Genomic DNA, 12,246 nt, shown 5'->3' with positions numbered 1-12,246 from the left:
ACCACCTGCTGGCTTAGGCCCGCTCCCCGGGGGATTGGGCCTAAGCTGGCAGTCAGACATCCCTCTGGCAGCCCGGGAGCCCTCAGGGGATGTCCACTTGCAAGCAGAGAGCAGGCCTAGCTGCAGTCGGACATCCTTAGCACTGCTGAGGAGGCGGGAGAGGCTTCCACCACCACCGCTGTACTGGCAGCCATCAGCCAGGCTTGTGGCTGAGCAGAGCTCCCCCTGTAGGAGCACACTGACAACCAGGGGGCAGCTCCTGCATTGAGCGTCTGCCCCCTGGTGGTCAGTGTGTGTCATAGTGACCAGTCATTCCCAGTCGCTCTGCTGTTAGGGTCAATTTGCACATTACCCTTTTATTATATAGGACTAGAGGCCCGGTGCACAAAATTCGTGCACTGGAGGGGGGGGACCTCAGCCCGGCCTGTGCCCTTTTGCAGTCCGAGAGCCACCGGGGGATGTCCAACTGATGCAGAGGCAGGAGAGGCTCCCGTCACCACTGCTGCGTTTGCCAGCCGTGAGCCCGGCTCAGGGCTTCTGGCTGAGTGGCGCTCCCCCTGTGGGAGCACACTGACCATCAGGGGCAGCTCCTGAATTCAGCATTTGCCCCTTGGTGGTCAATGCGCATCATAGTGACTGGTCGTTCCACAGTGTGGTCGATTTGCATATTAGCTTTTATAATATAGGATGACTTCATATTCTGCATTAGCATACATGCCAAGTACTACATTATACATGTTACTCTCCATTTCAAAGATAAAGGTAAGAAATAATTTCATGGCATTTTAATATCTAAGCTGGCAGTCAGACATGATGATACAATTTGTGGACTGACTAAATTAATTTGGAGAAAAGTAAAATAAAAAGAGAAAATAACAGTGTCAAAAAGTTGTGACTATCACTCATATAGTAAATCAGTGCTGCCAACCTTAAAACAACCCAAACTTCCAATTGCATGGGGTTCTTACTAGTATATGCACGTGCATAAAGCACATTGTCCAGTACTGCATCATGGTCTACATTGAAGCGATCAGCAATGTCTCGGAGGCGATCTGGACGGCTGGAAGGTGCCAAAATTAAGGAAATAATAAAGCAATTTTTAAAAAGTTTAGACAACTACAAAAAATAATACTGTAAGGAAATGAACAGAAAGGCAAAACAATGTACCTGCAAAGGTATTCTGGAGGATACTAATAATCACTTCAAATCTACACCACATTTTATTTTTCATAAGTGCCTCAATGAATACCTTAGGTAGTGATAATGGTTAGAGAAATGATAAGGCCGTAAACATTTAAATGTTAAATTATCTAATTTTTACAATAACCACGGAAGCCAGTTGTATGGCCTATATTACATTTTACAAATGAGGACAGGGCAGAGATTAAGCAAATGACTCAGGATATGCGGCAAATCAATTACCAGAGAAAAACTAAATATTAAGATTTGTGAATCTCTTTTGTTCTCAATTCTATAATAGATGTATAGGAAGATAATATCACTAAATTATAATTTAAGTTGCTTCAAAGTGAATTAATTCACTCTGTTCATACTTCTCATTGTTCAATATGAAATAGCTTAATACACCATTAATCATGTTTTGCCAGTGAATGGTAAATTTGACTACATGAACCAAAGGGTCAGAAAGGTAACTTCAAAGGTCAAAAGGGAATTACCAACCTTCTTCTAAGGAGTTGTGTTAATTTTCTGAAATTAGTAAATTCATAGGAAAGCAAATTCAGTGTACCTGCAAAGGTATTCTGGAAGATGCTAATTATCACTTAGATCTATCTAAACTGTAAATGAGTAAAAACATTTTTCACCATGTCAGTGTTTACAAAACTTGGTTATTATGTAACCAGAAGTATAAAAATTGTGCTTATGCTGAAGGGAAGTTCAAATCAATCTACAAATATTTATTAACTGAACACCATATGGAATAAATCACCATAATCATAAATTACCAATGCAAGGCATTATGGTGCATATAAGAAGTCATAAGATAATCCACACCAAAAGGTAAGCATAAAACATAATTAAGTAGGCAAAATATAAACATTAAAAAGAAAAATATCAAGAGAGAACCAAATACATGTAAGAGACACTGAAAGAATGAAAACATTCTGCTGAGGCACTCGTCTGTCCTTGTCCCTCCCTACTCGTTCTTGTATAGGACTTGGCTCCTGTTTCTCTTTACCGTTCTTGATAAAATCCAAATTGCCCAAACAATGGTTTCTAATCTGTAAGAACAATTCCTCCCTCTCCAAGAACCATCCTTAAACAGCTATTTCTGAAACTAGCTGGAGCCCAGCTGAGCTCCTCTCATTACAGCCCTATACAACATTCCACCCTCCTTCCCCAAGTTAGAAATTTCCTTCAGAGTCTTCTTATGCCCAGTATTTCCAAATAAAGTATTCTGCAAACAGTTCTCTGGTGTTTTTCTTCTACTGGAGTTTTTTTTGGTAGTAAATTTAGAGATTTATATGATCCAGAAACACTGTGAGGTGGGGATAGAGGGAGCAAATACCCATAGGATAGAAATATACCATGCAAATTTGTATATGACAGGCCAAATGAACATTCAAGAGTGAGAGCAAAATAATGTATCTTCAGAATGCCAGAGCTCAAGTTTACCACCTCATTACTTTTCTGATAAAATGACTTGAGTAGGTACTCCAGGAAAACAGAAATAAAGGAAAGATTTGGGATGCAAAAAACAATAATGAATAAAGAAAAGGAGAGTCTTAATAGTTAAGTCTAAATAATTGAAACTCTTCTTTTTGTTTATCCTTTACATCCAGATTTCCTCCTACTTCCTCTATCTCCATGGTTTCTTCTTTTTAAGTCCTTCTTTCTAAATACTGGCATACCCCAAAGTTGTGTTCTCAGTTCTCTCTTCTCTCTAAGTTCTCTTGCCCCCTTGGCTATTACATCCATATCTCTGGGTCCTATCCCTTTCTTAAGCTGAGTCCAATGTTTGCAATTGTCATTTGAATGTCTTCCTGTACCTCACATTCAACACATTAAAATGAAAAATCACCTTTTCTCTGAAACATGATCTGCTCAATTCTGTCATTAGCATCATGATTCTCCCATTATCTACACAAAAAACCTTGTGTGGTTTCTCTCACCTTTCCTTTGTCTACCAAATACAGTCATCAAGTCCTATCAATTTTCCTCCCTAATATTTCTTGTCCTTTTCTTTTTATTCCTACTGCTTCCAACCTAGATCAAGTTCTCACTACTTGCCTAGAATATTGCAAAAGTATCTAATTTACACTCATCATCCATCTGGTTTTAAAGCCCTTTATGTCTAAGACCCAAATCACCTTACCAGCCTTGCATTCTGGAATACCTTCCACTTCAAACAAATTCTTTATCTAAATAGGTTCTGCCCTTTTCCCTTCTGTGCTTGTGTTCCTTTCATACATTTCTCCTTATTTTGGACCACACTCTGAGTGAGTCAATAATCTTCTGTCTAATTATAAGTAAAACTAGAGGCCCGGTGTAAAACATTCGTGCACTTGGGGTGGGGATGGGGGTCCCTCAGCCTGCCCTGTGCCCTTTTGCCCTCGGGGGATGTCGGACATCCTTAGCGCTGCCAGGCTTGTGGCTGAGCGGTGCTCACCCTGTGGGAGTGCATTGACCACCAGGGGGAAGCTCCTGCATTGAGCGTCTGCCCCCTGGTGGTTAATGCATGTCATAGCGACTGGCCGTTGCACCATTCGGTCAATTTGCATATTACCCTTTATTATATAGAATATTTGGAGAAGAGGATTAAAAATGAATATGTATTTTAATCTCATGTATTTGTTTTGTCAATTTCACAGCAAATCCTTCCAGAGAAATGAAATCTTTTTAAATAAAAAGTGATTTGAGACCTTGACCAGCAATTGTTTTCCCCTTGGCTTTTCTCATTATTGCTGGTTTCCGAGATGATTATAAAAACGATATATTTAAACAAACTATTTTATAGTAACAGTACTATATCACACTACTATGACAGCAAGTTGTTTAAATAAAAAGGTTACAAAGTATTTTCTGTATCGATGAAGATAATCTTTCCTCCTGAGTAGCCACCTGCTCCTGGAAGTTGAGCTGTCACTAGGAAGCAATTAAGAGTTAATTAATATTAACAGGAATGAATACACTTTATACAAATAAATGTATAAATTAACATGGGATTTATGCTGGTTGCAGTTCTTTAGTTAAGCTAGCAAAGAATCATGATCCTTTAGTTTCTAATCAGCATGTTATATTTTTATATTACTAAGCAATGGCAAAATTAAAGCATTCTGCCAGAAGAATAGTAATTCAACAGAGAATGTCAACATCTCTCACAAGAGGAAATATTCATGAAAGATAGTTCTCCTAAAAAATATAAATAGAATTTACTAACTTTCTTCCTACAAAAAATAATCACAAATATAATTTATGCTGTATAATCCATTTAATATTTTGATTAATTTTAGTCAAAATTTAAAATGCATTTTCTTTCTTATGTAGTGGTAGCTCATACTAAGGAATTATTTTACATTAAGTACATGCATTATTTCATTTATTTTTTTTAAAAAAACTGTAAATTTGGTACTATCATTATTCCTATTTTATTGATGGGGACAATTAGGAAGGTGAAGCAACTTGCCCAAGTCACACAGCTATTAATGGTAGAGTCAAGAATAAAGCCAGGTATTTTGGTTCCAGAATCCCTTTCTTACACATTTTGCCATGCCCCTTGTACTTAAGTCAAAGAAATGCACAATAATATCTTTGTGCAAAAGGAGGTGTTTTACTTACTCTGTTTTAGAAAAAGTTATTTTTAAGTCTGTCTTAGGGCTAACCTTACTCCACGGGATTCTAGGCCTCAATAGATTTTGTGACATTCTTGAAGATACAACATAGAAGATAGAATGGGAAAAATTGAGTCAGTGAAACCCTCTCCCCACCAACACACTCATATACCCACTTACCTCATCCCTATTTCCATACAGGTGTTTAGAGTGCAGCATATCACCTCACACATCACACATTCAAAGACGAGCTTTGGTATCTGTGAAACTATGGGCAGTTAACCTCTCTGAGATTTATTTTCCTTGTAAATCTGTTCAGATTACATGAGATTATATTAAGTATCAGGCACGCCCTAACTGGTTTGGCGACCACCAGGGGGAAGTAATGGCGAACCTTTTGAGCTTGGTGTGTCAGCATTTTGAAAAACCCTAACTTAACTCTGGTGCCGTGTCACATATAGAAATTTTTTTATATTTGCAACCACAGTAAAAAAAAGGATTTATATTTTTGATATTTATTTTATATATTTAAATGCCATTTAACAAAGAAAAATCAACCAAAAAAATGAGTTCGAGTGTCACCTCTGACACGCATGTCATAGGTTCGCCATCACGGGGATAGATCAATGGCCTGCAGACTGAAGGGTCCCGGGTTTGATTCTGGTCAAGGGTGCAGCCTGGGTTTTTGGCTCAATCCCCAGTAGGGGGCGTGCAGGAGGCAGCCAATCAATGATTCTCTCTCATCATTGATGTATCTCTCTTCCTCTCTAACCTCTTCCTTCCTCTCTAAAATCAATAAAAATACATTTAAAAATAAATAAACAAAGTATCAGGCACAAGTTAGTAAATGATAGCTATGATTATTTTTGTTATTATTATTATTTGTTGTTGTTAATCCTCACCAAAGGATATTTTTCCATTGATTTTTAGAGTGGAAGGGAGAGGGAGAGACAGAGAGAGAAACATCGATGTGAGAGAGACACATTGAATGGTTGCCTCTTGCAGGTGCCCTGACCAGGGCCAGGGATGGAGCCTGCAACTGTGGTATGTGCCCTTGACCATCATTGAACCCGGGAGCCTTCAGTCCGAGGGCCGATGCTCTATCCACTGAGCCAAACTGGCTGGGGCTTTGTTATTACTGTTGTTATGTATCCTTACCACAGAGTGTATGAGAGAGCTGGGTTTTTCCAGTACGAAATTCTGTGAAAATATAGAAAACAAAAACACATAGTTAATTTTTAGATATTTTCATAAATAATAAAACATGGCCTCAGAGTATAGTTTTCTTTTCCAAGTGTCAAATTTTACACATAAAGTACCACATCATGAATAGATTCTGCATATATGAATACCAGTAGTAAAAATAACTTTTAAAGGTATTTTTTCACAGAATTGTCCTTTAGATAAAGATTAAGTTAAACAAAGTTTTCCTTAGGAATAGTCATATAAATGAGAGTTTAAGACCCTACCTACCATAGGAGAGCCTGGGGTTCTCCCACTGAACTGAGATCCTCAAAGGGGAACTGAAGTAGTCTCATACTGGTGGTATGCCCTAGCCCAGTGATGGCGAACCTTTTGAGCTCGGCGTGTCAGCATTTTGAAAAACCCTAACTTAACTCTGGTGCCGTGTCACATAGAGAAATTTTTTGATCTTTGCAACCATAGTAAAACAAAGACTTATATTTTTGATATTTATTTTATATATTTAAATGCCATTTAACAAAGAAAAATCAACCAAAAAAATGAGTTCGCGTGTCACCTCTGACATGCGTGTCATAGGTTCGCCATCACTGCCGTAGCCACCAAAACAGCAAATTCTCTCTGGAGGAAAACTTGCACTCTCACCACTTTCGGCCCACTGAACTCCCACAGATTAAAGTCAAGAAATCATCTCACAAATATCAATACATATACAAGACAATAAGCCACTAAGACTAAGTTAATAAAAATAGAAATAATGAAAACCAGATATATTTTTCTAAGTCAACAAAAACATCAACTAAACAACATATTTAATTCCCCCAGGGCTGCAAGTACTGGAATTGTCAGGCATAGTATGTAATATAGTTATGTATGAATTGTTTTGAAGAAAAAATAGAGGATATAAACAGGGAAGAGAAAATCTACTATGTTCACTCAACATGCATTTCTTAGAAATAAGATCTGTTTCATTATTCAACTATCTTTTGAAAGAATGCAAAAAAATTCTACTATCTTCTATAGAAGTCAGAGATGAAACAATGAAAAATGTCAATAAGACCCATCTATTAATGTTGGAATATATTTTAACTATAGCATAGAATAATCCTGTATTATGAGAACTGATATTTAAACATAAGTTCTAAATTAGATATAATTTACTATTGGTTGTTTATTTAATTATATACATATGTTTGTGTATATATACGCATATATGTATAATTTTCCCCCAATAACAAAATATTAAGGTTCTGCTTACCTCCAAAAGCTTCTGTGATTGCCATGCTTTCAATTCCACCTCCTAGCAACTTACTGGATATAGAAAGCAAGCATTAGTAACAAGAACAGAAACAGAGAAATCAAGAAAGGAGAAAGCATTAATATCATTTCTTTCTACATCTATCTGTCTATCTATATCTATTCAACAGGAACAGGAATTCTTGGCTGAACAAATGGTACACCACCTGTTAAATCACAGGTTCTACTGTGTGAAGGCTGGTGGATCAACAGAACAACTTGTAAGCCCTGCTGTTCTTATTTCTGGTACCAATAGGAAATGGGCATTATAAGCCTTATGTCTCAGTTCTGGTCTTTAGAGCTGAATTGAAGTTTGACTAAATAGTCTTATTATTAACTGGGTTTTTCATATTGTGCTGGAACTATGTTTCTAAAAATCAACTAACTATTCAATTTTTAAAAAGTATACCGAGAAACATGAAAAGTAGATATTAGGATAAAGGAAATGATAAGTTAAATTATTTTTTAAATCATTTTAAAATTTAGTTTAGGCTAATTTAAAAAAATTAGGCTGATTCCAGAAACTATATATTTTTGGTCTGAAGTTCTTGTAAGAAATTTAATCATTTCCAGAAGTAGCTTAAAATTTATTTGCTACAGTTGCCTTTTGAAAAAAAAACCACACAAAAAACTATTTCAAAAGAAGAAGCTATTTGTATTACCTTTGGTAGAAACAACAACCAGATAGAGAAAAATAAATATAGTATTTCAAAGACTGTGCTTAGTGGTTATAAAATATATGAGATACACACTCAAATTCCTGGCTCCCAGTGGTGATATGGAAAACCATTTTCCTCTTCTCACTATACTCAAATGCAGTCAAGAATCCTGGCTCCTTCAGAAAGACAAAAAGGAAGGGTTTTAAAAGGGTATAAGATGATGGTTTTAATTTTAAATGCTGCCGAAAACTATAGACTTGGTTATCAGGATCATTATTTGATATAAGGTATAGTTCATTTGTCTTTGAAGGCAGCACAAGGTCATGTTTAAGAATACAGGCTCTTGAGCCACCCTACCTAGGTTCAATGGCCCCAAAAGCTCTACAGAAAAGCTTGAATCAAAGCATATGTTTTTGCAAGAAGCCTGACAGCAGCATGGACTTCTCACTTTGTGGGCTCACTTACAAGGTATGGGTTTGGCTCAGCTTTAGCTCAGCTGCCACAGTGAGCATATTCTTGGTCCTATCTATCTCAACTGTATACATCCATTGTTAGTCTTTTTCTAACCCAATGCTCTCTTCTCAATTGGTCTATACCAGGAGAAAGTAACTTCTTTGGTGCTGAGTGCATTGCAACAGCTATGATACATTTGAGAAGACAAAACAAAAATAAGGAGGAGGAATATAAAAAAAAAATAAAAAGGAGAAGAAAAGGCAAAGAAAAGGAAATATAAAGAGAGACAAAAAGGAAAGTTTAGTAAAAATAATTACCTTCATAGTGTTCTAGGTCTCTTAACCCTGCCTCAATCTTTCAGAAATTAATCGGGGAGAATAGTACACTATGATCTATAGTAACATAAGAGTTCCCACAATGGTTTCTAGTGTTCATAATGAAAAAGGCTACAGAAACTCACAGAGCCCTTCTAAGCTAAAACAACAAAGAATGGATTTTGCTTACAATAAGTTTGTTGGCTGCCTCTTTAATCTTGTCCACTTTTGCTTCTGAGAGCCCTTTGACATTGCATAGGGCTCTTCTTGTTGTCATTTGTATCCCTTTGATGGTACAGATTCCAACTGACTTCAGTTTTTTAATGTCAGCCACGTTCTGTAAATAAAAGAATGGAGCAGATTGATAAAATACCAGCCTGAAAAATTCCCATAGTATGTCATGCACTTTTGTGTCCATCTCCTTCCACCGTGATGCCAATTTTATACAAGCAACCAGGTGGAACCCACCCACCATGTAGCCAAATGTTCTGGAAATACGAGTAGAACATACCCAGCACACGGCCAAATGTTCTGGCTGTGCCCTGATTTCCCAAGAATATTAGTGGGACCATGGCAATGTAACAAGGAATTCAAAAGAAAAGTCTGTTGGTAGAAAAGCTAGCTAATTTATCACACATTCACCCCCTCAGTTCAGCTCCTTCCTTCTACAAAACTTCATTACTAATATATTATTTTAATTTTTTAAGGATTTTTCCCCCTCTACCCTTGGTGAATGCAAATAACTACATCACCAAAGGACCAGAATTTTCTCTTGCTCCTATTTTCTAAATCTAACCGAAAGAGATAAAATGTGAGGCTTCAAAAGATAATGTCACAGAAGTTTTCTATCAACTAATTGCTGTTGAAGTTCATTTAGTTTGTTATTTGCAGTCTGGATTTCTGTAAACATCATTTACTCTAATAATCTGACACAGAAGTGAATTTTCTGCTGATGAAGACAGTAGGTGCAGAGAGCTTGGAATACCTCCAGTTGAACCAGTGGTTCTCAAACGTGGGCAGTTTTGTCCCCTGGGGATACTGGACAATGTCTGGACAAATTTTAGTTGTGCTACTGGATATAGTGAGTGGTTAGGAGCCAGGATGCTGCTAAACACCCTACAATGCATAGGACAGCTCCCCACAACAAAGAATCACCCAATCCCAAATGTTCAATAGGGTCAAGGCTGAGAAACCCTGAATTGGACAATTTCACACAGCATTAAAAAAAAAACAACTTACAATTCCATGTTTTTGTAACAGGTCAATGTCTTGAAACAAAGATTCCTAAAGGAGAGCAAACAGAAAAAAATGAAGTTTTGATTATTCATATTACATTGTTTAGCACCTTTTAAAGAGTTAATTCAATATTATGGTCACTCCAAATTCCTAAAATTCCACTTCTCCAGACAGAGGTACGATCAATAATACTTTTACAAGCACTTTGTTACATACTTAGAAGAGCTAACATCCAAAGAGGTAGAAAAATCTAACAGTTTTGTCATGGTCTAAGACAGTGATAGTGAACCTATGACACGCGTGTCAGAGGTGACACGCGAACTCATTTTTTTGGTTGATTTTTCTTTGTTAAATGGCATTTAAATATATAAAATAAATATCAAAAATATAAATCTTTGTTTTACTATGGTTGCAAACATCAAAAATTTCTATATGTGACACGGCACCAGAGTTAAGTTAGGGTTTTTCAAAATGCTGACACGCCGAGCTCAAAAGGTTCGCCCTCACTGGCCTAAGACCTTCACCTACAGGAATGGAACAACATTTAACCTATTTTAAAATATGTTTTCTCAACCTTCTTCCCCACAAGACCTTGCACTCCTTCCTCTGCTATGTGTTACCGGTATGCACAGGAACCAGTGTGGCCATACCAGTTGTTAAGTTATTGCAGTTATCCCATGCCAGTTGCTAAGTAGCTAATCTTAGCACCCCTTGCTAAACAAGTTGTTACGTATTTGTAATATTGCCTCTCTCTAGAACTAGGTTTTATTTCTATTCAGTTTCTAAATATCGTTGCTAACAGAGGGAACTTCATTTTTGTGGCATGACTGTCTGCATATCTTTCAATATTCTTGCCATACCTCATCATCTTGGAATCCTGGTTCCTCCAGCACAACTTGATCCTCCTTCATACTGAAAGGAGAGCAGCAGAAAAAAACAACAACACCCAATTCTGGGAAAATAAGAAATATGATTTAAGAAGTTGTCATAGATTATACAGTACACAATTCTTTGCCCAGAGGCCTCCTGGATTTTACTACAAAGTCCAGAAGGATAATTAGAGAAACATTTAGTTTGGAATGGCTTGGCCGGCCGATATTCTTTCTGCTGAGCATGTGGCATTATCTCCTTCGTGAGGATGTATGTGGGGTGGGGATTTGAGTTTCTTCTCTCTCTCCTCAAAACTGGTCATTTATTTTTATATCTTTTGATTTCCTTAGCACAGCTAATTATGACTGTCTGACATCTTTTTTGTTATCTTGAAATGTTATCTAGAATTGCATACTGCTATTTAACCTTTCATGTTTAGGTTAATAACACTCTAAGAATTTGACCTTGTATCGTTCTTCCTGTATCCTCCCTGGCTCCTAGAACTTACCCTCAATAGATAGATGTTATTTTCCTCATAAAATATGAATACCTTTCTGCTAGTTAATTATGAACGGGCTCTCTTGTAACATGTATCTTTTTGCTTCATAGAAGATTAGGTGTATTTTGTATTTACTAATTTTATGAAGATTTAAAATTACAGTGGCTACTCTCTCTATGTATATAAAAGGCTAATATGCAAAGTGTCCCCTTGGGAGTTGGACGGGGTTCGAGCACTTGCTATGACGTGGGCTGACCACCAGGGGGCGGCGCCGACGGAAGGCCCCCATCGGCCCTGATGGCTGGCCAGGCCTAGGGACCCGACCCACGCACAAATTCTGTGCACCGGGCCTCTGGTCTATAATAATAAAAGCATAATATGCTAATTAGACCAGGCAGCCTAACGACCTTCTGGACAAAGCCAAAGTGTGCAGGCCGAGCATATGATAACATTACGGCCAAGAAACAGAATCCAACAGCCATTTAACACTGAAGCTGTTGTTTTAAGACCTCAGGAATCTACAAGCCATGGCCGTATTTATTAGAATAAGATGTGGTCCAAGTAATTCCTTCTTTGGGGGTCTATTCCGTCTCCTCACTTAACACTAAGTCGGGGGTTGGGGCCTAGCAGAAGGGAACAAACTGCTGAGAGAGGTGTGGCTGCTGCCACCTACACAGCCCAGTTACCGAGGAAACGAGAGGCCGTGCACTGGGGTCTCCTGGATCCTGTCCCTCAGTTAACCATATACATTATTCCCCAAAGTTCCACAGACTGTCCTCCAGGAAGAAAACAAAAATCACCCGTTTCTTCTCCCCCTGAAAAAAACGAAAAGGTTGTTCTCTCTCCTTCTCAAGTAGCAAGTGAGGGACTGAACCGCGGGAGGGCTCCCTGGCCCTCAGCCTCAGGCGCCCAGGGGCCGGGCGGGGAGC

General features: G+C 38.0%; 1 protein-coding gene across 1 annotated transcript in view; it reads right to left on the bottom strand.

Moving 5' to 3' along the window:
* Nucleotides 1-12,246, bottom strand: part of DMC1 (DNA meiotic recombinase 1) — a 34,438-nt gene that overhangs the window by 21,777 nt on the left and 415 nt on the right. The window contains exons 2-9 of the mRNA XM_005883195.2: nucleotides 10,809-10,900; nucleotides 9,952-9,996; nucleotides 8,903-9,049; nucleotides 8,039-8,121; nucleotides 7,249-7,301; nucleotides 5,949-5,990; nucleotides 4,032-4,104; nucleotides 969-1,060 (exon numbers count right to left, since the gene is read on the bottom strand). Of these exons, the coding sequence (XP_005883257.1) occupies nucleotides 969-1,060; nucleotides 4,032-4,104; nucleotides 5,949-5,990; nucleotides 7,249-7,301; nucleotides 8,039-8,121; nucleotides 8,903-9,049; nucleotides 9,952-9,996; nucleotides 10,809-10,859 (586 nt within the window). The 5' untranslated portion in view covers nucleotides 10,860-10,900. The remainder of the gene's footprint in view (nucleotides 1-968; nucleotides 1,061-4,031; nucleotides 4,105-5,948; nucleotides 5,991-7,248; nucleotides 7,302-8,038; nucleotides 8,122-8,902; nucleotides 9,050-9,951; nucleotides 9,997-10,808; nucleotides 10,901-12,246) is intronic.

Source organism: Myotis brandtii, unplaced genomic scaffold (genome assembly GCF_000412655.1).
Source record: "Myotis brandtii unplaced genomic scaffold, ASM41265v1 scaffold78, whole genome shotgun sequence".
NCBI classification, from domain to species: domain Eukaryota; kingdom Metazoa; phylum Chordata; class Mammalia; order Chiroptera; family Vespertilionidae; genus Myotis; species Myotis brandtii.
This window is presented reverse-complemented; position numbering and strand designations above follow the sequence as displayed.